Source organism: Hypanus sabinus, chromosome 1 (assembly GCF_030144855.1).
Source record: "Hypanus sabinus isolate sHypSab1 chromosome 1, sHypSab1.hap1, whole genome shotgun sequence".
In the NCBI taxonomy this organism is placed as follows: Eukaryota; Metazoa; Chordata; class Chondrichthyes; order Myliobatiformes; family Dasyatidae; genus Hypanus; species Hypanus sabinus.
Window position 1 is genome coordinate 214,301,552 of NC_082706.1, and position 26,012 is coordinate 214,327,563.

The 26,012-nt window shown below is 41.5% G+C and overlaps 1 protein-coding gene across 2 annotated transcripts in view; it reads left to right on the top strand.

Annotated features, from left to right (window-relative positions):
• The window catches only part of kbtbd2 (kelch repeat and BTB (POZ) domain containing 2), a 109,059-nt gene that overhangs the window by 40,553 nt on the left and 42,494 nt on the right, over positions 1 to 26,012 (top strand). Inside the window, exon 2 of one of the 2 annotated variants that reach the window (XM_059985394.1) lies at positions 11,578 to 12,041. The exons of the other annotated variant lie outside the window; for it this stretch is intronic. Coding sequence (XP_059841377.1) covers positions 11,872 to 12,041 — 170 coding nt within the window. The 5' untranslated portion in view covers positions 11,578 to 11,871. The remainder of the gene's footprint in view (positions 1 to 11,577; positions 12,042 to 26,012) is intronic. 2 annotated transcript variants of the gene reach the window in all.

Sequence of the window (26,012 nt, forward strand, 5' to 3'; positions counted from 1 at the left end):
CTTCTGCTCGCAAGATTCTGCTGAACAGCTTCATAGATCCCCCTACCCCAACTAAATGTTTTCCCAAACTTTCTGTTCCTATCCCTCTCCAGTGCTATGGTAAAGGAGATGAGTTGTTGCCACTAACTCCAGAATACTCTCCCACTGAGAGATAGCTGAACAGGTTCCTTTTGCAATACCAGATTAAGTACAGTGTCTCCTTGAGTTGGCTTATCTACATATTGTGTGTTCAGGAAACCTTCCTGAGCACACCTAACAAAGTCCACCCCATCCAAACCTCTTGTTCTAAGGAGTTGCCAGTCAATATTAGGAAAGTTAAAATCGCCCATCACAACAACCCTATTATTATTGCACCGTTCCAAAATTTGCCTCCCTTTCTGCTCTTGGATGTCTCTGTTATGATTGTGGGTGGGGTCTATAAAAAAAAACACCCAGTAGGGTTATTACCCCCTTCCTATTTTTGACTTCCACCCACAATGACTCAGTAGACAATCCCTCCATGGCTTCCTTGTTTTCTGCACCTGTGATACTATCCCTTGGTTAGCAATGCCACTCCCCCATCTCTTTTGCCACCCTCCCTGTCCTCGAAACATCTAAAGCCTGGCACGCTCAGCAGCCATTCCTGCCCCTGAGACATGCAAGTCTCTGTAATGGCTATCATGTATTAATCCAGCTTCTAAACTCATAAACTTATTTGTGACACTCTTTGTGCATCTCAAACTGTCTGACTGAGTGCATAAAAACACAAAATGCTGGCAGAACTCAGCAGGCCAGACAGTATCTATGGGAGGAGGTAGTGACAATGTCACTAGTGGCGAAATGTCGTCACTACCTCCTCTTATAGATGCTGTCTGGCCTGCTGAGTTCTGCCAGCATTTTGTGTTTTTATTCATTTCCAGCATCTGCAGATTCACTCGTGCAAATCTAGTTTAAACCCTCCTCAGTAGAATTCAAGGAGTAGATGGCTGAACACCAAGAGAGGTAAAGGGATTAAGAAGTCTGTGCAGATGGGGTGTGTAACCACCTGCTCAAAACTCACTTATCAATTGCTCTGCCTCCCAGATGATCCTCAGTTCATCCAGCTCCAGCTCCTTAATGCGGTCTTTTTTGGGCTGGAATTGGCTGCACTTTTCGCAGGTGTCATCAGGGAGACATAGAAATCTACAGCACATTACAGAACCCTCGGCCCACTATGTTGTGCTGACCACATAACCTACTCTAGAAACTGCCTAGAATTTCCCTGTTGCACAGCCCTCTATTTTTCTAAGCTCCATGTACCCAAGTTTTTTAAAAGACCCTGTTGTTTCCACCTCTACCACTGTTGCTGGCATTGCATTCTATGCACTTACCACTCTCTGTGTGATAAAAGCTTACCACTGACATCCCCCCGTACCTACTTCCAAGCACCTTAAAACTGTGCCCCCTCATGTTAGCCATTTCAGCCTCGGGAAAAAGCCTCTGGCTATCCACACAATCAATGCCTCTCATCATCTTATGCACTTCTATCAGGTCATCTCTCATCCTCTGTCGCTCCAAAGAGGAAAAGCCAAGTTCACTCGACCTATTCTCATAAGGCATGCTCCTCAATCCAGCAACAACCTTGTAAATCTTGTCTGCACTCTCTCTACATCCTTTCCTCTAGTAAGCTCAAGTGTAGGCTGCTCTAACAGTACCTAGTTTCTTGAACCTTTCATAAGCTTTTCTTCTTTACTAGATTTTCTACTACTAGACAGGTATGTGGAGGAATTTAATGAGGTTATATGGGAGGCAGGGTTTGAGGGTTGGCACAACATTTTGGGCTGAAGGGCCTGTAATGTGCTGTACTATTCTATATTCTATGTTCTACATTCTTGTATGCCAAGCTTCTATTACCCTAACATCTTTTCCCATGCCTATGCAGAACGCCGTGCAAATGTTCCCAAACATTTGCCACATTTCTGCTGTGCATTTCCCTGAGAACATCTGCTGCCAATTACTGTTCCCAATTCTTCTTAATAGCAGCATATTACCCCCATACCCCAATTAAATGTTTCTCAAATTGTCTGCTGCTATTCCTCGCTAGTCCCACCCACCTGTACTCAGCCCATAACCCTCCATTCCTTTCCTGTCCATATATCTATCCAATTTTTTTTTAAATGATAATCAAGCCTGCCTCTAACACTTCTACTGAAAGCTTGTTCCACACAGCTACCACACTCTGAGTAAAGTTCCCCTCATGTTACCCTTAAACTTTTGCCCCCTAACTCTCAACTCATGTCTTCTTGTTTGAATCTTCCCTACTCCCAATTTGAAAAAGCCTATCCACATCAACTCTATCTGTCTCATAATTTTAAATACCTCTATCAATTCCCCCCTCAACCTTCTACGCTCCAAAGAATAAAGACCTAACTTGTTCAACCTTTCTCTGTAACTTAGGTGCTGAAACCCAGTAAATCTCCTGAATATAAGTTTAGATTTTCCTTTGCAAACTTCTGACACTGAATTTTGTGGTGAGGACACAGGAAAGGTTTTCTTCTGATGACTCTTCCATGAAGGTCATAATTGTGCAGGTGTCACTGCACAGTAGAACAGTACACCACCACTCCAGAGTCTGTTAAATCTTCCTGAAGGTCTTTTGCAGTGAAACGGGGGTTTTGATTTGCCTTTCTAGCAATCCTACACGCAGTTCTCTTGGAAAGTTTTCTTGGTCTTCCAGACCTCAACTTGACCTCCACCATTCCTGTTAACTGCCATTTCTTAATTACATTATGAACTGAGGAAACGGCTACCTGAAAACGCTTTGCTATCTTCTTATAGCCTTCTCCTGCTTTGTGGGCATCATTTCAGAGTGCTAGGCAGCTGCTTAGAGGAGCCCATGGCTGCTGATTGTTGGGACAAGGTTTGAGGAGTTAGGGTATTTATAAAGCTTTAAAGTTTTCATCACCTGACCTTTCCTAACGATGACTGCAAATAAGCCATAGCCTTGACAAGCTAATTAAGGTATGAGACCTTGGTAAAAGTTATCTGAGAGCTCAAATCTCTTGGGGTACCCAAACCTTTGCATGGTGCTCCTTTTTTCCACTCTAAAATTGTATAAAACAAAAATAATATACTAATCTTGCTTAAAATGCTGAAAAGAATGTTTCATCTTTAACTTTATGACTTTTGGAGATCAGTTCATCTTCTACTCACTTAACTATTCTTAGGAATATAAATTCTGGCCAGGGGGTGCCCACAAATTTTTGCATGCCACTGTATATGATTCCTTAGTGGTTTATTTACACTTGCAGTTTCTTAGCTGTACCCACAAGGAATCCACATTCTCTGACTTTTTGACACCTCTTTCCAAAAATGTAGTTCTATCCCTAACCAGTAGAACCATACCACCACCTATGCCTTCCTGCCTGTGCTTTCGATACAAAGTATATCCTTTGATGTTAAGCTCCCAAGCCTTCATTCTAGAATGAAGATGTTCTTTTCAAAGAAAGGGGCTTCCCTCCCTCCACTATAAACACTGCCCATGACTGCATTGCTTCCATTTCACACATATCTGATCTTATCCCATCCTCCTGCCACTTTGCCAAGGACAGGGTTCCTCTTGTCCTCACCTACCACCCCACCAACCTCCACATCCAGTACATAATTCTCTAAAACTTCCGCTACCTCCCACCACCAAACACATCTTTTTTGCATCCACAGAGTCGCCTATCCATTCCCCCAACTGTAGAGTCCTCTATCACTAGATCCCTTCCCTTCTGAGCCACAAGGTCCGATTCAGTGCCAGAGACACAGCTAGATCCCAAGAAGGTCTCCCCCAACAGTATTCAAAATGGAGTACTTATTGATGAGGAGGGCAGCCGCTGTGGTCCTCTCCATTATCTGACGTTTTCCCTTCCCTCTTTTGACAATCACAGAGATTTATCTGTCTCCTGTAGCTCCTGTCCATCACCTCCATACTTTTCCTAACAAGCCGAAGGTTCCCGAACTTGGTATCTAAAGAGCTGCATTTTGATGCACTTAATGCAGCTGTGGCTATCAGAAAAGCTGGAATTCTCCCGGAAATCCCACAGCAAACACCCAGAACAGAACACTTGTCCTGCAGACATAACCCCTATTCTTTCACGAGTTAAATAAGAAAAATAAATAAACTTATCTACTTACCTCACCTTTGCCTGTTCTTGCTGAAGCCTTTGGAGCCAAAGCCTTACCACTCTGACTGACCAGACTGGCAATGAGCACTCTGCTCTGGCCCTGCATGGGAACATTTCTACTGTGTCCACGCTGCTGTCCAATCAAAAACTCCCACTGAAAACTGGCTGTTTTCTCAATCTCTGTTCTGGATCCACTTTTGCATCCATACCAGTGTTCAATCAGAGACTCGCTGAATACTGGCTGCTTTTTCTATTGCGTTTGTGCCACTGTCCAGTCAGAGAGATGTGGAAACGTTTTCAGAGTCATGTCTGAGCACGGCTGGGGCATGGCCTCTCCCTTTGGTGCTGTCCTCCATGTTTGAGCGATGGAATTACAGACTGGATTGCATGTGTCTGCGCTCTGCCAAGAGATTATACCATCAGATTGGTAGACATTGTCGTTCAGGGTCTTGGACTATATACAAACCCCATTTCCAGAAAAATTGGGATATTTTCCAAAATGCAATGAAAACAAAAATCTGTGATATGGTAATTCACGTGAACCTTTATTTAACTGACAGAAGTACAAAGAAAAGATTTTCAATAGTCTTACTGACCAACTTAATTGTATTTTGTAAATATACACAAATTTAGAATTTGATGGCTGCGACACACTCAACAAAAGTTGGGACAGAGGCATGTTTACCATTGTGTTACATCACCTTTCCTTTTAATAACACTTTTTAATCTTTTTGGAACTGAAGATACTAATTGTATTAGATTTGCAATTGGAAATTTTGTCCATTCTTGCTTGATATAAGACTTCAGCTGCTCAACAGTCCGTGGTTTCTGTTGTCTGATTCGCCTCTTCATGATGCACCATACATTTTCAATAGGAGACAGATCTGGACTGGCAGCAGGCCAGTCAAGCACACACACTCTGTGTTTACAAAGCCGAGCTGTTGTAGCCCGTGCAGAATGTCTGGCATTGTCTTGCTGAAATAAGCATGGACGTCCCAGGAAGAGACGTCGCCTTGATGGCAACATATGTCTCTCTAAAGTCCTAATATACACCTCAGAGTCAATGGTACCTTCACATACATGCAACTCACCCATGCCGTGGGCACTGATGCACCCCCATACCATCACAGATGCTGGCCTTTGCACCTTTCGCTGATAACAATCAGGATGGTCGTTCTCATCTTTGGCATGGAGAACTCGACGCCTGTTTTTTTCTGAAAACTAGCTGAAATGTGGACTCATTTGACCACAACACACAGTTCCACAGTCTTTCGGTCCATCTGAGATGAACTCGGGCCCAGAGAACTCGCCGACGTTTCTGCATAGAGTTGATGAATGGCTTCCTCCTTGTGTAATACAGTTTCAAGTTGCATTTCTGGATGCAGCGACAGTCTGTGTTAAGTGACAGTGGTTTTCCAAAGTATTCCTGAGCCCAGGTGGCTATAATTGTCACAGTAGCATGATGGTTTCTTAGGCAGTGCCGCCTGAGGGCTCGAAGATCACGTGCATTCAACAGTGGTTTCCGACCTTGCCCTTTACGCACTAAGATGTCTCTGAATTCTCTGAATCTTTTCACAATATTATGTACTGTAGATGTTGAAAGACCTAAATTCTCTGCAATCTTGCGTTGAGAAATGTTCCTTTTGAACTGACTAGCAATTCTCTCACAAATTTTGGCACTAAGGGGTGAGCCATGACCCATCCTTGCTTGCAAAGACTGAGCCTTTGATGGACACTACTTTTATACCCAGTCATGATACCTCACCTGCTACCAATTAGCCTGCTTAATGTGGAGTCTTCCAAACCAGTGTTACTTGAATATTTTGTGCACTTTTCAATCTTATTTTAACTCTGTCCCAACTTTTGTTGAGTGTGTTGCAGCCATCAAATTCTAAATTTGTGTATATTTACAAAATACAATTACGTTGGCCAGTAAAACTATTGAAAATCTTTTCTTTGTACTTTTGTCAGTTAAATAAAGGTTCATGTGAATTAACTTATCACAGATTTTTGTTTTTATTGCATTTTGGAAAATATCCCAACTTTTCTGGAAATGGGTTTTGTATTTTTTTTCGAGTGAATATTCTTCTTTGCTCACTATTTTGAACGGTTGAATGTTTGCTTGCTACTTCGAATGTTTTGCACTTTTGCCTCGGAGGAATGCTGTCTCATTCAGCTGCATCTATGTATGGTTTGAAACTTGATTTTGATTCATTGAATATTCCTGTGGGAATGCATTCCATGGATTCACCACTCTGGCTAAAGAAATTCCTCATCTTTTTTCAAAAAGACACTCCTCAATTCTAAGGTTTTGTCCTCTGTCTGGTCCTAGATGCTCCCACCATCACCTCCACATCCACTCTATCAAGACCTTTCACTATTTGATAGGTTTCATTTAAGTCACCGCTTAAGACTGATTTATACATCTGCATCAAATGAACGCCGTAGGTACGGCATAGCCGTGTGACCTACGCTGTACCCTACGCCATAGCCTGACGCGCACCTCTCCAAAAATGTAACTGTGCGTCGCGGCAATGCAGATTGCAACAACTGTGATTGGTCCGCTTGGTAGCATCACATTTCCTCCTGCCTATAGGCATACTGTGTGTACACTGATGCAAAATAAATCGTTGGAGACCATGATCCAAATCATGAAATCTACATGCCGACATCTGAAAATATTTGAAATCCATTTCCTCTTCCACGTCTCTCAGTGGCTGGACAAGCGCAGAAAATTCAGCCTCCTTCTCCCTCAGTCCGTTACAAGGTCATACACACCATCTCCTCCGATGTCTTCTTTCTTTTCTGTGTTGCAGTAATTTCAATAAAAGTAATCCTTGACCAACATTTATTAGTTCCAACTCCAACATGATGCGCTCAGTCGCCATTGTTTGAAGTACACGAAGAAACCCTACACAGTGGCATAGAAACCCCACTACCAACTAGCGTTTTAGCGATGAATTGCAGAGTGACGCAGACACACCAATGCACAGGTATAAATTCTCACAACAGCGCAGGCCACTTACAAAGGCTACAGCATAGTATACTACGCAGAAGTATAAATTCAGCCTTTATTCTTTGAATTTTGTGAATACAGGCCCAGAGCCATCAAACGCTCTTCATATGACAAGCGTTCAACCCTCAAATTGTGAACCACCTTTGAGCCATCTCCAATGGCCCAACACTCCAAATGAGGCCTCACCAGTGTTCATATCAAGTCTAAACATTACATCCTTGCTTTTATATTCCAGTCCTCTTGAAATGAATTGAATTGACTTTATTACTTACATCCTTTACATACATCAGAAGTAAAAATCTTTACGTCACATCTCCGTCTAAATGTGCAATTTATATTAATTTGTAATAAATAGTATGTACAACTGGACAGTCAGTATAACATAGAAATACAATTGTTTCACTGTGAATTAATCAGTCTGATGCCCTATGCAAGAAGCTGTCCTGGAGCCTGTTGATCCTGGCTTTTATGCTGCAGTAATGTTTCCTGGATGGTAGGAGCTGGAACAGTTTGTGGTTGGGGTGACTTGGGCCCCCAATGATCCTTTGGGCCCTTTTTACACACCCCTCTTTGTAAATGTCATAGAACATAGAATAGTACAGCACAGTACAGGCCCTTCAGGCCACAATGTTGTACCAACCCTTAAACCCTGCCTCCCATATAACCCCCCACCTTAAATTCTTCCAAATACCTGTCTGGTAGTCTCTTAAGTTTCACTAGTGTATCTGCCTCCACCACTGACTCAGGCAGTGCATTCCACAAACCAACCACTCTCTGAGTAAAAAGTCTTCCTCTAATATCCCCCTTGAACATCCCACCCCTTACCTTAAAGCCACGTCCTCTTGTATTGAGTAGTGGTGCCCTGGGGAAGAGGTGCTGGCTGTCCACTCTGTCTATTCCTCTTAATATCTTGTATACCTCTATCATGTTTCCTCTCATCATCCTCCTCTCCAAAGAGTAAAGCCCTAGCTCCCTTAATCTCTGATCATAGTGCATACTCTCTAAACCAGGCAGCATCCTGGTCAATCTCCTCTATCCTTTCCAATGCTTCCACATCCTCCATCTGCCACTTCCCAGCCCACCCCTGCATCCTATCAATGTCTCTCTGCAATCTTCGACAATCCTGTACACCAGTGGTTCCCAACCTTTTTTTGGCCATGCCCCACCTAGTCACCTCTAAAATCCTGATGCCCCCTGTGGTGATATATAATTCTTATTATTCAAAAAGTGAACTCCTATTCACCTGGAGGAAGCCTAAAAGACCATTAACTTGGTTTAAACAAGCTTCCAAAGAACATGGCATTCATGAAAGAGAAAAATAAAAGAACCAAAGGACTGTTAAAGTTCTGAGGAAGAAATTACTAAGAAATTGTAAAAAAAAAGAACATTAAGTGATATTAAAATAATAATAATAAATAAATAAAACAATGCAGATTCGTTTCTACAGCATACAAAGACAGATACACCGTTTAAAAGAGATGACGCAATGTACACACCTTCACACCACCAAGAATCGAAAGCTACTGCAAAAAGCAGCATTGGCACAACCTCGTACGAGTTTCTTACGCGTTTGGACTTGTTCATTCGTTCCTTCCTACATCAGTCAATTCATTAATTTAATTATGAAAGCCATTTGATGGTTGTAATGATGGTGATACACTATATATACAGTACATATGCAATTACACATGTACATACACACAAGTATTTTTATGTATGCATACTGTATATACACATATGTATTAACTCGCACACACACTCATACACAGACCTACTAGAAAAAATTCACTGTTAATAACTCATTCTCGAATTGCCCCCCTTAAAAATCAAATGACCCCCTGTGAGGCATATGCCCCACGTTGGGAACCACTGCTCTACACTATCCACAACACCACCAATCTTTGTGTCCTCTGCAAACTTGCCAACCCACCCTTCTACCTCCACATCCAGGTTGTTAATAAACAGTGGGAAGTTCACATCTACAGATGCGTTGGGCTATCCGCACCACTCTTTGCAGAGTCCTGCAATTGAGGGAAGTACAGTTCCCATACTAGGCAGTGATGCAGCTAGTCAGGATACTCTCAATAGTGCCCCTGTAGAAAGTTCTCAGGATTTGGGGGCCTTCAACTGTCTGAGGTGAAAGAGATGCTGTTGTACTTTTCCTCCACACAGCCAGTATATACAGACCACGTGAGATCCTTAATGATGTGCATGCTGAGGAACTTAAAGCTGGTCATCCTTTCAACCCCAGCTCCATTGATGTCAGTAGGGGTTAGACTATCTCCATTTCTCCTGTAGTCCATCTCCTTTGTTTTTATGACACTGAGGGAGAGGTTGTTTTCTTGACACCATTGTGTCAGGGTTTTGAATGCTAACATCACATTTTCCTTCCTTACCACAGACACAACCTGTAAATTAACCTTCAGGGAAAACTCCCAAGTCACTTTGTACCTCAGATTTTTGAAATTTCTGTCCATTTAGAAAATAATCTATCCTTTTATACCTTATACCAAATTGCATAACTACAGTTCCTGACACTATTTCATCTGCCACTTCTTTGCCCATTCTCCTAATCTGTCTAAATACTTTGTTTCTATTTCAAAAAGGTCTATTATTTCTCTCCCTTTCCCTTTGGTGCTTCTTTGCAAAAGAAGAGAGGTTAGAGAAGGACTTAGATTGGGAGAAGGGGCAAAGAAATGGCAGATGGTATACACTGTTGGGAAATATATGATCATGCACTTTGGTAGAAGAAATAAATGGATTAAATATTTTATAAAAGGATTGCGAATGTCACTCCACTCTTTAAGAAGGGAGGAAGAGAAAAGAAAGGAAATTATAGGCCAGTTAGCCTAATCTCAATGGTTAGGAAAGTGTTTGGAGTCCATTATTAAGGATAGGGTTTCGGGGTGCTTGGTTTCTGTAACAGGAAATCTTGACTGACGAATCTGTTAGAATTCTTCAAGGAAGTAACAAGCAGGGTGGATAAAGGAGAGGCAGAAGATGTCATTTACTTGGATTTTCAGAAGGCATGTGATAAGGTGCCACACATGAGGCTGTTTAACAAGATAAAATCCTGTGGCGTTACAGGAAAGATAGTGGTGTGGTTGACAGGCAGGGCAGTGAGTGGGAACAAAAGGGCCGTCGCACTAGTGGTGTTCCTCAGGGGTCATTGGGATCACTACCTTTCACATTGTTTGTCAATGACTTGGCTAATGGAATTGATGGGTTTGTGGCAAAGTTTGTGGATAATATAAAGATGGGTAGAGGGGTAGGTAACAAGTCTGTGGGAATATTTAAAGCAGAAGTTGATAGCTTCCTGATCGGTCGGGGCATCAAAGTAAGAGGGCAGGTGTATGGGGTTGAGTAGGATCCGGGATCAGCCATGATGCAAAGGTGGAACAAACTCAAAGGGGTGAATTCTACTGCAATGTCTTATGGTATTTTCCCCCATTACTTCCTATCCAGCTGCGTTTTCCAGTGATCTAGTATCCACTCTCACTTATCTTTTATACTTTATGTATCTTTAGAAACTTTTGTATCTTCTTTAATATTATTGGCCAGCTTACTTTAATATGCCATTTTTTTCCTTAATGACTTTTTTAGTTGCTTTCAGTTGGTTTTTAAGTTTCCCAATCCTCTACCTTTTGTGGTATTATATGCCCTATCCTGGGTGTGATTTGAAGATTAAGACAAAAGAAATTTTATTACAGCTATGTGTGTTGCTTTGCATTCCCTATGAGAGGAGTCCCAGTCACTGCAAAATAGTTCGGTGCCTTGTATGGAATGTACTTATTTTATATCTTCAATATTGGAGATCATATCCCTAATGAATAGCTGACTGCAGTTGAAGTAACTTTCCATCCGTTTAAGTCAGGGGTTCCCAATCTGGGGTCCACAGACTCCTTGGATAAGGTATGTCTCCATGGCATAAAAAGGGTTTGGAACTCCCGACTTAACTGATTTTGTGTTCAGTTAAAATGCAAGTTAGCTCTTCATTTCCACCAAGTCTGCTCTGTTCCATTAAGCCCCCATTTACACTATTTCTGTTCTAATCCTGTTTTTATTCTCTGCACATAACCCATTAACTCACTTTCCAGATTCCACCACTCACCTACATAATTGGGAAAATTTACGGTGTCTAATTAACCTATGTGTGATCATATGAAGAATGTGCAAATTCCGAACAGTACTTGAGATCAGATCAGGAACTGGGTTGTTGGGTTGAAGCAGTAGCTCTGCTCGCTTTACACTGCCACTGGTAGAGTAGTGCTTTGTAGTTATAAACTAGTCCAAATTCAAGCATGTTCTTTAAATATTCAGGTGCAAGTATTCTATATAAATTAGGATAAGGAAGTGATTCTGTATGATCACAATGACCATGTTGTATAATGGGTTATATAACTTTCTAATGTTGTTTCTTTTTTATTTTAGGCACTGATACTGTTTAACACCTGGATTATTTGTGTACTCAATTTACACTACCTCAGATTTCTTCATGTGATGCAATTTGCCCCAATGGAAATGCTACAGCTCATCATCTGGAATACAAAATTTGTGATTGTATAACATGACTCTGTGCTGTTTCAAAATCTGGAAAATTCTACTGTTCTGTTAGTGTACAGCTTCAAAGTAATATTGAAAATCACTGCTCATTGGTTATTGCGACAAGAATCACTTTTTCAAGTTGTATTGCAAGTAGCTGGAGGACTTTAATGAAATGCAATCATGTCCATTAAGGAAGAGCAGCTCATCAATAGCGAATATGCTGTATCTTTGTTGGAGCAGCTGAAATGCTTCTATGATCAGCAATTGTTGACCGACATTGTTCTAATTGCAGAGAGCACTGAGTTCTCGTGCCATAAGATGGTTCTTGCTACGTGTAGCTCTTATTTCAGGTAAATTGGAGATCTTCTTATTTTTCTGTCTTGTACGGCTAAATTAAACCATTGCTGAAAGATTTCAAATTTTTCTGCCTCATATGGTTAAATTAAACCATTGCCGAAATGATGCATGGTGAAGATGTTGAGATTAAAGATAGTTCATGACATCCTGGATCTCGTTGCTTCAGGTGTGATAGAATTGGAGGGACAAGAGGGGGAAGTGTTGTGTTGCTTGTCAGAGAAAATATTACAGCAGTGCTCTGGCAGGATAGATTAGAGGACTCATCTAGGGAGGCTGTTTGGGTAGAATTGAGGAATGGGAAAGGTGTAGTAACACTTATAAGGGTGTATTATAGACCACCTAATGGAGAGCGAGAATTGGAGGAGCAAATTTGCAAGGAGATGGCGGATGTTTGTAGTAAGCACACGGTTGTGATTGTGGGAGATTTTAATTTTCCACACATAGACTGGGAAGCCCATACTGTAAAAGGGATGGATGGTTTGGTGTTTATAAAATGTGTGCAGGATAGTTTTTTGCAGCAATACATAGAGTTACCGACTAGAGAAGGGGCAGTGTTGGATCTTCTGTTAGCGAATGAAATAGGTCAGGTGACGGAGGTATGTGTTGGGGAGCACTTCGGGTCCAGTGATCACAATACCGTTAGTTTCAATATAATTATGGAAAAGGATAGGACTGGACACAGAATGAGATTTTTGATTGCAGAAAGGCTAACTTTGAGGAGATGCGATAGGATTTAGAAGGAGTGGATTGGGACAATTTGTTTTATGGGAAGGATGTAATAGACAAATGGAGTTCATTTAAAGGTGGAATTTTGAGGGTACAGAATCTTAATGTTCCTGTTAGTTTGAAAGGAAAGGTTTAAAGTTTGAGAGAGCCATGGTTTTCAAGGGATATTGGAAAATTGGTTAGGAAAAAGAGAGATATCTGCAATAGATATAGGCAGCATGGAGTAAATGAGGTGCTCGAGGAATATAAAGAATGTGAGAAGAATCTTAAGAAAGAAATTAGAAAAGCTAAAAGAAGATACGAGGTTGCTTTGGCAAGTAAGGTGAAAATAAATCTGAAGCATTTCTACAGTTATATTAATAGCAAAAGGATAGTGAGGGATAAAATTGGACCATTAGAGAATTAGAGTGGACAGCTATGTCTGGAGCCAAAAGAGTTGGGGGAGATTTTGAACAATTTCTTTTCTTCAGTATTCACTAAGGAGAAGTATATTGAATTGTATAATGTAAGGGAAACAAGTAGGGAAGTTATGGAAACTATGATGACTAAAGAGGAGGAAGTACTGGCGCTTTTAAGGAATATAAAAGTGGATAAATCTCCAGGTCCTGACAGGATATTCCTAGGACCTTGAGGGAAGTTAGTGTAGAAATAGCAGGTGCTGTGACAGAAATATTTCAAAAGTCATTAGAAACGAGGATGGTGCAGGAGGATTGGCGTATTGCTCATGTGGTTCCATTGTTTAAAAAGGGTTCTAAGAGTAAACCTAGCAGTTATAGGCCTGTCAGTTTGACATCAGTGGTGGGTAAATTAATGGAAAGTATTTTTAGAGATGGTATATATAATTATCTGGATAGCCAGGGTCTGATTAGGAACAGTCAGCATGGATTTGTGCGTGGAAGGTCATGTTTGACAAATCTTACTGAATTTTTTGAAGAGGTTACGAGGAAAGTTGATGAGGGTAAAGCAGTGGATGTTGTCTATTTGGACTTCAGTCAGACCTTTGACAAAGTTCCGCATAAAAGGTTAGTTAGAAAGGTTCAATCGTTAGGTATTAATATTGAAGTAGTAAAATGGATTCAACAGTGGCTGGATGGGAGATGCCAGAGAGTAGTGGTGGATAACTGTTTGTCAGGTTGGAGGCCGGTGACTAGTGGTGTGCCTCAGGGATCTGTACTGGGTCCAATGTTGTTTGTCATTTACATTAATAATCTGGATGATGGTGTGGTAAATTGGATTAGTAAGTATGCAGATGATACTAAGGTAGGTGGCGTTGTGGATAATGAAGTAGGTTTTCAAAGTTTGCAGAGAGATTTAGGCCATTTAGAAGAGTGGGCTGAAAGATGGCAGATGGAGTTTAATGCTGATAAATGTGAGGTGCTACATTTTGGTAGGAATAATCCAAATAGGACATGCATGGTAAATGGTAGGGCATTGAAGAATGCAGTAGAACAGAGTGTTCTAGGAATAAAGGAGCATAGTTCCCTGAAAGTGGAATCTCATGTGGATAGGGTGGTGAAGAGCTTTTGGTATGCTGGCCTTTATAAATCAGAGCATTGAGTTTAGGAGTTGGGATGTAATGTTAAAATTGTACAAGGCATTGGTGAGGCCAGATTTGGAGTATTATGTTCAGTTCTGGTCACTGAATTATAGGAAAAATGTCAACAAAATAGAGAGAGTACAGAGAAGATTTACTAGAATGTTACCTGGGTTTCAGCACCTAAGTTACAGGGAAAGGTTGAACAAGTTAGGTCTTTATACTTTGGAGCATAGAAGGTTGAGGGGGGACTTGATAGAGGTATTGAAAATTATGAGGGGGATAGATAGAGTTGATGTGGATAGGCTTTTTCCATTGAGGGTAGGGGAGATTCAAACAAGAGGACATGAGTTAGGGGGCAAAAGTTTAAGGGTAACACGAGGGGGAATTTCTTTACTCAGTGGTAGCTGTGTGGAATGAGCTTCCAGTAGATAATGGTTCGGTATTGTCATTTAAAGTAAAATTGAATAGGTATATGGACAGGACAGGAATGGAGGGTTATGGGCTGAGAGTGGGCCAGTGGGACTAGGTGAGAGTAAGTGTTTGGCATGGACTAGAAAGGCTGAGATGGCTTGTTTCCGTGCTGTAATTGTTATATGGTTATGTCTGTTGGAGAAATAATTATGCCCATAGTATGTAACTTTAGAAAAGAAGTAAGTCGTTTAGCTCTTGGATTTCACTTTGCCATGTACCCCAGATTGGTAAGTTTGCAGCACGAAACGAATGGCAGATGCTGATACAATCTGACACCAGCAGCATCGCAGGAGTTGCCAGTCAGTGCATTATTAGCGAATCTGATACAAAATTATCATGGTGATAAGAGTCAGAGAAATAGTTTTTTTTGTATTAGAAGCTTGTGACTGATGGTGTGCCACAGGAACCAGTGTTGTGTCTTTGTCATATACAGTGCCTATGAAATTCACCCCCTCTGTAAGTTTTCATGTTTTATTTTGAATCATGGGATTTAATTTGGCTTTCTTGACACTGGTCAAACAGAAAAAAGACTCTTCCATGTTAAAGTGAGAACAGATCTCAACAAAGTCATTGAAATTAATGACAAATATGAAACACAATAATTCACCCCCTTTAATATGACATACCAACTCATCACTGGTGCAGCCAATTGTATTAAAAGTCATAAATTAGTTAAATGGAAATCACCTGTGTACGGTCAAGATATTTCAATTGATTGTACACCTGCATTTGGAAGTTTTGACTCCTGTTGAGTCAATATCTTGGCAAAACACCATGAAGACAAAAGAACACTCCAAACAAGTCTGCAAAAAGGTTATTGAAACACACAACTCAGAAGATGGATACAAGAAAACTTCGAAGTCACTTAGGGACTAATGTCATATCCGGCCCGCGAGATCATTTTAGGTAGATCTATTATTTTAATTATTAATGGCCCGGCGATATTAAGCCTATGATTGTAAGTTAATACCAATCATAAAATAATGCTTGCTCAGCAGTCCTCTTCATAAGAAACGAAATTTGTGAAGTGAAACACTTTGTAGTTATAGCAGAGACTGAGACACATGAGAACAGGCTGAAAAAATGGAGGCAATGAAAGCTGCGTTCGCACGCGCCCGACTGATCCGGCCCGCATGAAGCCGCGTTTTGCCCAATCCGGCCCGTGACCTAAAATGAGTTTGACACCCCTGCCTTAGGGGTACCGTTAAGTCAATCATCAAGAAATGGAAGGCATATTGTGCAGCTGTAATTCTGTTTAGAGCAGGGCATCCTCTAAAACTGAGTGACTGTGCAAGAAGGGGACTGTGAGAGAGGCCACCAAGAGACCGATGACAACTCTGGAGGAGATCGAAACTTCAGTGGCTGAGATAGGAGACTGTGCATACAACAACGGCTGCCCAGTTGCTTCACCAGTCACAGCTTTATGGGAGAGTGGCAAAGAGAAAGCCACTATTGAAATAAACTTGTGTGAAATCTTGGCTGGAGTTTACCAGAAGGTATGTGGGAGACTCTGAAATCCCCTGGAAGGTTTTATGGTCTGATGAAACCAAAATTGAGCTTTTTGGCCATGAGACTAAATGCTATGTTTGGTGTAAGTCAAATACCACAGATGATCAAAAATGCACCATCCCCATGGTGTTGACTGCATCATGCTGAGGGGATACTTCACTACAGCTAGCCCTGGAAGGCTTGAGAAGGGAGAGGATAAAACTGAATGCAGCAAAATATAGGGAAATCCTGGAGGAAAACTTGTTGCAGTATGCTAGAGAACTGTGACTTGGGAAAAGATTTGTTTTCCAGCAAAATAATGACCTCAAGCATAAAGCCAAAGCTACACAGGAATGGGTTAAAAACAACAAAGTTACTGTTCTGGAGTGGCCTCGTCAGAGTCCAGACTGCAATCCAATTGAGAATTTGTGGCTGGACTGAAAAAGACTGTTCACTCATGATCCCTATACAATCTGACAGAGCTTGAACAGTTTTGTAAAGAAGAATGGGGAAAAATTGTAGTGTCCAGATGTGCAAAGCTGATAGAGGCCTATCCACAAAGACTCAAGGCTGTAATTGCTGCCAAAGGTGCATCAATTAAATACTGACTTGAAGGGGGTGAGAAATTATGCAATCATTTATTTTGTTTAATAATTGTAATAACTTAGACCAATTTGAAGAAATTTGTTTTCATTTTAACATGAGTCTTTTTTTGTTGATCAGTGTCAAAAAAAGCTAAATTACATCCACTGTAATTCAATACTGTAAAACAATAAAACATGAAAAACATGAATACTTTGAAGCGGGGGTGAATACTTTTTGTAGGCACTTTTTATAGGAGAGTTTTAAATTGGAGTAGGGCAGATTATGAGGGTATTAGGGTGTTAATTGGGTACACTTTTTCTCTAAAGGCTGATTTATACTTGTGCATGCGGGCTACACCACAGCCTACGCCATAGCCCTAATTTTCTCTTTTGCGCCGCTCTACGCCGTAGTGAGCATGTGTTGGTGTGCGCCAAAATGCTAGTTGGCAGTGGGGTTTCTATGCCACAGGTAGATTTGACGATTTGGTTCATCTATTTCGCATCGGTGTACGGACATGGCAAAAAAGAAGCAACCTGAAATGCAATGCTACCAAGCAGACCAATCACAGTTGTTGCGGTCTGTGTCGCTGCGACGCTTGAGTGAGTTTTTTGGGGAGGTGCACGTCACCCTATGGTGTAGGGTACAGGGTACCTATAGCATACATGTGATGCATAAGTATAAATCAAGCTTTAAGTCCACATTAGACATGTGAATGGTGTTTAAAGGTCAATTGCACAGAGTTCAGGAACAGCATGTCCCTGGTAGAAGGAAGGATGGATGATAAGAGAGCTTTGTATGTCCAGAGAGGTTATGAATTTAGTCAAGAAGAAAAGGGAAAAGTATTTAAAGCTTCAGAAGTTAGGATCAAATGGAGCACATGAGGTTATAAAGAAACTAGAAAGAAGGAAAAGGAATTGGGAAAGCAATAAAAAGTCCTTGACAAATAGGATTAAGGTGAAACCTAAGTCATTTTATACATAAACCAAGAGCAAGAGGATAACTAGGGAGAGGGTAGGGCTACTCAAGAGTAAAGAGGGGGAACATTAGTTTGCATGTGGAGACTATGAGTGAGGTATGTACTTTGCTTCAGTATTTACCAAGGACAGGAACATAGAAAACCTACAGCACAATACAGGCCCTTCGGCCTACAAAGTTGTGCTTAACATGTCCCTACCTTAGAAATTACTAGGCTTACCTATAGCCCTTTATTTTTCTAAGTCTGTGTACCTATCTAAAAGTCTCTTAAAAGACCCTATCTTATCTGCTTCCACCACTGTTGCTGGCAGCCCATTCCACGCACTCATCACTCTGAGTAAAAAACTTACCCCTGACATCTCCTTTGTATCTACTCCCAAGCACCTTAAACCTGTGCCCTCTTGTGGCAGCCATTTCAGCCGTGGGAAAAAGCCTCTGACAATCCACACGATCAATGCCTCGCATCATCTTATACACCTCTCATCCTCCATTGCTCCAAAGAGAAAAGGCTGAGTTCACTCAACCTATTCTCATAAGGCGTGCTCCCCAATCGAGGCTTCCACATCCTTCCTCTGGTGAGGTGACCGAACTGAGCACAGTACTCCAAGTGGGGTCTGACCAAGGTCCTGTATAGCTGCAACATTACCTCTCGGCTCCTAAATTCAATTCCACGATCGATGAATGCCAATACACTGTACGCCTTCTTAACCTCAGCATCAACCTACGCAGATGCTTTGAGTGTCCTATGGACTCGGACCCCAAGGTCCCTCTGATCCTCCACACTCCCAAGAGTCTTACCATTAATACTATATTCTGCCATCATATTTGACCTACCAAAATGAACCACCTCTCGCTTATCTGGGTTGAACTCCATCTGCCACTTCTCAGCCCAATTTTGCATTCTATCAATATCCCGCTGTAACCTCTGACAGCCCTCCACACTATTCTCAAAACACCTCCAACCTTTGTGTCACCAGCAAGTTACTAACCCATCCCTCCACTTCCTCATCCAGGTCATTTATAAAAATCACGAAGAGTAAGGGTCCCAGAACAGATCCCTGAGGCACTCCACTGGTGACAGACCTCCATGCAGAATATGACCCGTCTACAACCACTCTTTGCCTTCTGTGGACAAGCCAGTTCTGCATCCACAAAGCAATGTCCCCTTGGATCCTGTGTCTCCTTACGTTCTCAATAAGCCTTGCACAGGGTACCTTATCAAATGCTTGGCTGAAATCCATATACGCTACATCTACTGCTCTTCTTTCATCAATGTGTTTAGCCACGTCCTCAAGAAATTCAGTCAGGCTTATAAGGCATGACCTGCCCTTGACAAAGCCATGCTAACTATTCCTAATCATGCTATACCTCTCCAAATGTTCATAAATCCTGTCTCTCAGGATCTTCTCCCATCAGCTTACCAACCACTGAGGTAAGACTCACTCGTCTATAGTTTCCTGGGATTTCTCTACTCTCTTTCTTGAATAAAGGAACAACATCTAGAACCCTACAATCCTCAGGAACCTCTCCTGTCCCCATTGATGATGCAAAGATCATCACCAGAGGCTCAGCAATCTCCTCCCTCACCTCCCACGGTAGCCTGGGGTACTTCTCATCCAGTCCCGGCGACTTATCCAACTTGATGCTTTCCAGAAGCTCCAGCACATCCTCTTTCTTAATATCTACATGTTCAAGCTTTTCAGTCTGCTGCAAGTCATCACTACAATCACCAAGATCCTTTTCCATAGTGAATACTGAAGTATTGATTAAGTACCTCTGCTATTTCCTCCAGTTCCAAACACACTTTCCCACTGTCACACTTTGATAGGTCCTATTCTTTCACTTCTTATCCTCTTGCTCTTCACATACTTGTAGCATGCCTTTGGATTTTCCTTAATCCTGCCCACCAAGGCCTTCTCATGGCCCCTTCTGGCTCTCCTAATTTCCTTCTTAAGCTCCTTCCTCTTAGCCTTATAATCTTCTAGATCTCTAACATTACCTAGTTCTCTGAACTTTTTGTAAGCTTTTCTTCATGACTAGATTTATTACAGCCTTTGTACACCACGGTTCCTGTATCCTACCATAACTTCCCTGTCTCATTGGAACGTACCTGTGCAGAACTCCACACAAATACCCCTGAACATTTGCCACGTTTCTTCTGTACTTTTCCCTGAGAGCATCTGTTTCCAATTTAAGCTTTAAATTTCCTACCTGATAGCCTCATAATTCCTCTTTCCAATTAAATGCTTCTCTAACTTGTATGTTCCTATCTCTCCAATGCTATTGTAAAGGAGATAGAATTATGATCACTATCTCCAAAATGCTCTCCCACTGAGAGATCTGACACCTGACTAGGTTCATTTCCCAATACCAAATCAAGTACAGCCTCTCCTCTTGTAGGCTTATCTACATATTTTATCAAGAAACCTTCCTGAACACACCTGACAAATTCCACCCTATCTAAGCTCTTTGCTCTAGGGAGATGCCATTCAGTATTTGGGAAATTAAGATCTCCCATCGCGACAACTCTGTTATTACACCTTTCCAGGATCTGTTCCCCTATCTGCTCCTCGATATTCCTGTTACTTTGGAGGACCAAAAGATTAGTGCTGAGTATATAAATACGTTAAGGCATTTAGAGGTCAAGGAGGAGAAGGTATTGTGTCTCCTATTGAGTATTAAGACCGTAAGACATAGGAGCAGAATTAGGCCACTTGGCCCATGACGCCTGCTCTGCCATTTCATCATGGCTGATCAAATTTTCCTCTCAGCCCCAGTCTCCTGCCTTCACCCTGAATCCCTTCATGCCTTAATCAATCAAGAAACTATCAAACTCTGCCTTAAATACACATAAAGGCAACCTCCACAGCTGTCTGTGGCAAATCATTCCACAGATTCCCCATTAAGCTGGATGCTCCCCAGGGCTTGATGGGATTTATCCCAGACTGTTGAAGGAGGCAAGAGGTGAGATGCCTGGAGCCTTGACCAGTATCTTTGTGTCATCTCCAGGCATGGGCAAGGTCCCGGAACACTGGCGAGGGGCTATCTGTTGTAGCTGTATTTAAGAAGGGAACAGGAAAAATCCTGGGTACTTTTGACCGGTGAGTCTCCTGTCAGTTGTAGGGAAATAGCTGGAGAAAATTCTTAGGGATAGGATATATGAGCATCTGGAAACCCATGGCCTAATTAGGGAGAGCCAACATGGCTTTGTGTAGGGCATGCCTTACCAACTTCATAGAGTTTTTTGACAATGTCACAAGAGAAATTGATGAAATTGATGAAGTGGATGTTGTTTACATGGATTTTAGTCAAGCGTTTGATAAAGTCTCTCCTTGGAGGCTGATCCAGAAGATTAATATGCATGGGAGCCATGGTGAATCGGCTGTTTGGATTCAAAACTGGTTTGCTTATAGATAATAGAATGTAGTGGTCAAAAGGACTTCTTCAAACTGGAGGTCTGTAATTAGTGGTGTTCCGCAAAGATCTGTGTTGGGACCTTTGCTGTTTGTGATGTATATAAATAACTTAGATGAAAAAGTAGATGAGTGAGTTAGTAAGTTTGCAGATGATACCAAGATTGATATAATTGTGGATAGTGTAGAAGTCTGGCAAAGAAAACGGCACAGTATAGATCAGTTGTAGATATTGACAGAGAAATGGTAGATGGAGTTTAATGCAGATAAGCCTAAGGTGTTGCACCTTGATAGGGCAAATGCAAGGAAATAGCAGTGTTGTTGAGCAGAGGGATCTTGGGATCCAAGTTCATAACTCCATGATAGTGGCTACACAGGTTGATAGGGTGCTTAAAGAAGGCTCACAGATTCACTAAAGAAATACCTACTACTCTCTATTCTAAAAGAACATCCTCTCCACACCCACTCTTATCAAGGCCTTTCACCATTCAATAGGTTTCGATGAGATCACCCCCTCGTTCTTCTGAATTCACTCAGTCTAGAGCCATCAAACACTCAATTTTATGATAATTTTTGTGATCTTTCTTTGAATATTCTCCAGTTTCAGCACATCCTTTCTAACATAATGGGTCCAAAACTGCTCACAATACTCCTTCAGGCCTCACCATTGTTTTTTAAAGTCTCAACATTATATCCTTGCCTTTATATTCCAGCCCTCTTGAAATGAATGCTAGCATCGCATTCGCCTTCCTCACCACAGACTCAACCTGCAAATTAACCTTTAGAGTATCCTCAATAAGGGCTCCCAAGTCCCTCTGTGCCTCTGATTCTTGTATTTTGTCTCCATTTAGTAAATAGTTAAACCTTTAATTTCTTCAAAGTGCATGACAATACACTTCTTGACACTGTATTCTACCTGTCATTTCTTTGCCCATTCTGCTAATTTGTCTGTAGCCCCTGTACTTCTCAAAACTACCTGCCCCTCCACCTCATCTTCATATTGTCTGCAAACTTTGCAACAAAGCCATCAATTCCATCATCCAAATTATTGACATATAATGTAAAAAGAATTGGTCCCAACACAGACCCTTGTGGAACACCACTGGTCAGCAGCAGCCAACCAGAATTTGCTCCCTTTATTCCCACTCTTTGCCTCCTGCCAATCAGCCAAGGCTTTATCTATGCTAAAATCTTTCCTATAATACGATGGGCTTGTAGCTTGTTAAGCAACCTTGTGTGGCACCTTGTTTTACAGGCCTTCAGAAAATCCAAGTACACAACATCAACCAGTGCGCCTTTGTCGCTCCTATTTGCTATTTCTTTTAAGAATTCCAACAGATTTGTCCGGCAAGCACACTTTACTCTTTGTATCAAACCAGGTGTAAAAGACATTCAGCCTGTTGGAGGCGTCCTGGTCGCTGATGCACAGGATAGACTTGTAGTCTAATCCTCTGAATTCCCTGTCACAGAATAAAGTACTGGCCATTTTCGCTAGATATCTCCATCCTATGGATGTATGAAGACATAGTTTTCTGTGTCAGTATGGCACGGTGAAGATTGTGAGAACCTATAACTTGTTGACTAGGATTGCTAGATCATGGAAGGTTAATTCAGTCACAAATAAGAGAAAATTTACAGATGCTGGAATTCCAAGCAACACACACAAAATGCTGGAGGAACTCAGCAAACCCATCCATTTCAAAATATTTGAATTCAAATTTCAAACAAGCATTTACTGACAATTACTTTTAATTGAACTTTACAGATTATCTTAAACCCCAAATACAGACTTTCTCTTTGTTATTTGAACAATAAAAGCCACAATGGGAAAAGTGGAATTACAAGGGCCAGAAGATGTAGAAACAGAATTAGATCATTTGGCCCACGGAGACTGCTCCACCATTCAAACATGACTGATTCTTTTTTTCCCCTCCTCAACCCCATTCGATGGCCTTCTCCCAGTCACCTTTGATGCCTTATCCAATCAAGAACCTATTAATCTCTGCCTTAAATACACCCAACGACTTGGCATCCACAGCTGCCTGTGGTAACAAATTCCACAAATTCACCACCCTCTAGCTAAAGAAATTTCTCTGCATGTCTGTTTTAAATGGGTGCCCTCTTGTCCTAAACTCCCCCAACATGGGAAGCATCCTTTCCACATCTACTTTATCTAGGCCTTTCAGCATTTGAAAGGTTTTAATGATGCCTCCCTCATCCTTCTAAATTTGAGTGAGATACAGACCCAGAGCTATCAAATGTTCCTCATATGATAACCCTTGGAATCATCCTCTGACACCTCTATAATGACAGCACATCTTTTCTTAGATGAGGAATCCAAAACTGTTCATAGTATTCAAGATGGGGCCTCACCAGTGCCTTATAAAGCCTTAGCATCACATATCTGCTCTCTTATATTCTAGAATTCTAGAAATGAATGCTAACATTCTATTTGCCTTCCTCACCACAGACTCAACCCTGCAAGTTAACCTACAGAAGGGCTCCAAGCTCTCTCTGCATCTCAGATTTTTGGATTTTCTCCCTGTTTAGAAAATAGTCTGTGCATTTATTTCTACTACCAAACTGACCATGCATTTTCCAATGTTGTATTTCATCTGCCACTTTCTTACCCATTCTGCTAATCTAAGGCTACGTCCACACTACACCAGATAAATCCAGAACAGAAGCTTTTTCTTTTCGTTTTTACCCTCCGTTCACACTAAAACAGCGTTTTCGTCCCTGGAAAATGGAGATTTTCAGAAACACTCTCCAAAGTGTGTAATTTTGAAAACGCCACCTGGCTGGAGCAGTATGGACAGGGTAACTAGAGAAACCTAAAAATGCTGTTGTGATGTGCCGGACCAGATGGTGACGGCAGCGCGCCATTTCATTGTTTTCTTGAATACAACCTAACAATTTCAGAACAGACAGCAACGAGACTGAAGCCAGAAGAGTTAGAAATGTACTCACCAAATACTTTGACCCATAACTTACTGAATAAATAAGTATACTCACTTTGCCCTGTTTTCTGTCCTTTCTCGTATGAAGGTGGTTTACCTATTTATGCAAGTGCTTCTCTGACAATAGATGTGTAACAGCCTAATGTAACATTGTATGGAGATACAAGATAATACTGATACAGACATGTTTTATACATTTAATAAGGGGCTTTATTAATGCAACAGAGCTCGTCAGTTTTTCAAAGTTCGTCATCAGCCGGGTCATACTGTCCGTGAACTCCCTGTCGGTTGCCTCCATACGCTCCAGTATTTGTTTTTATTTAGTTTTAAGTCCTCCTGCGTGAGAGCTAACAGCTGTCGGTCGTTTAAGTTTTTCTAGTCTGTAACTGAACAAACGCGCACCAAGTCTTTCATGGCGAGATTTGACACCAAATGTGTCGTTTGTTTTCGGTAAATCTGTCCTGCGCATGCGCGGTAGGAGGAGATTCGCCGAAATATCCTTGTTAATGTGGACAGAGGTATTTTTAAAAACGCCTAGCGTGAACGCCTATCGATTTTACAAGAAACTGGCGTTTTCAAAATTATCTGGTCTAGTATGGACGTAGCCCAAGTCTTTCTGCAGCCTACCTGTTTCTTCAACACTACCTGCCTCTTAATCAACCTTCATATCATCTGCAAACTTGGTAACAAAGCCATCAGGTCCATTGTCTTAAATCATTGATGTACAGCATGAAAAGAAGTGATCCTAACATCGACCCCTTTGGAACACTAGTAGTTACTGGCAGCCAAGCAGACTGCTACTCTTTTCCTACTTGCTGTCTCCTACCAATCAGCCAATGCTCTAACCATATTAGTAACTTTCCTGTAATACCATGGGCTCTTAATTTGGTAAGCAGCCTTGTGTGTGGCACTTTGTCAAAGGCCTTCTGAAAGTCCAAGTATACAACATCCACTGAATCACCTTTATCTATCCTACTTATAATCTCCTCAAAGAATTCAAAAAGGTTCGACAGCCAAGAAGGAAACCATGCTGACTTTGTACTATCTTGTCCTGTGTCACCAAGTACTCCATAACCTCATCCTTAACAATTGACTCCAACATCTTCCCAACCACTGAGGTCAGGCTAACTTTTCCTTTTTGCTGTCTTTAGGTTATCATTTAGTTCATCGTACTGATTTAGTTCATCTGCCATCTCCTTATCCCCCGTTATTATTTCTTTGCCCTCATTTTCTAGCAGTCCCATTTCTTTTTCTTTACATACTTGAAAAAGCTTTTACTGTTCACTTTGATATTGTTTGCTAGTTTGCTTTCATATTTTAGGCATTTGACAAGGTACTCCATGCAAGGCTTATTGAGAAAGTAAGGAGGCATGGGATCCAAGGGAACATTGCTTTGTGGATCCAGAAGTGGCTTGCCGATAGAAGGCAAAGTGAGGTTGTAGATGGGTGATATTCTGCATGGAGGTTGGAGACCAGTGATGTGCCTCTGGGATCTGTTCTGGGACCTCTACACTTTGTGATTTTTTAAATAAATGACCTGGATGAGGAGATGGGAGGATAGGTCAGTAAATTTGCTGATGACACAAAGGTTGGGGTTGTTGTGGATAGTGTGGAGGGCTGTCAGAAGTTACAGCAAAACATTGATAGGATGCAAAACTGGGCTGAGAAGTGGCATATGGAGTTCGACCCAGCTAAGTGTGAGGTGGTTCATTTTGGTAAGTCAAATATGATGGCAGAATATAGTATTACAGTCGACCCTCCTTATTCGCGGATTCTGCGTGTGCGAATTCAACCAACCGTGGATCGCGA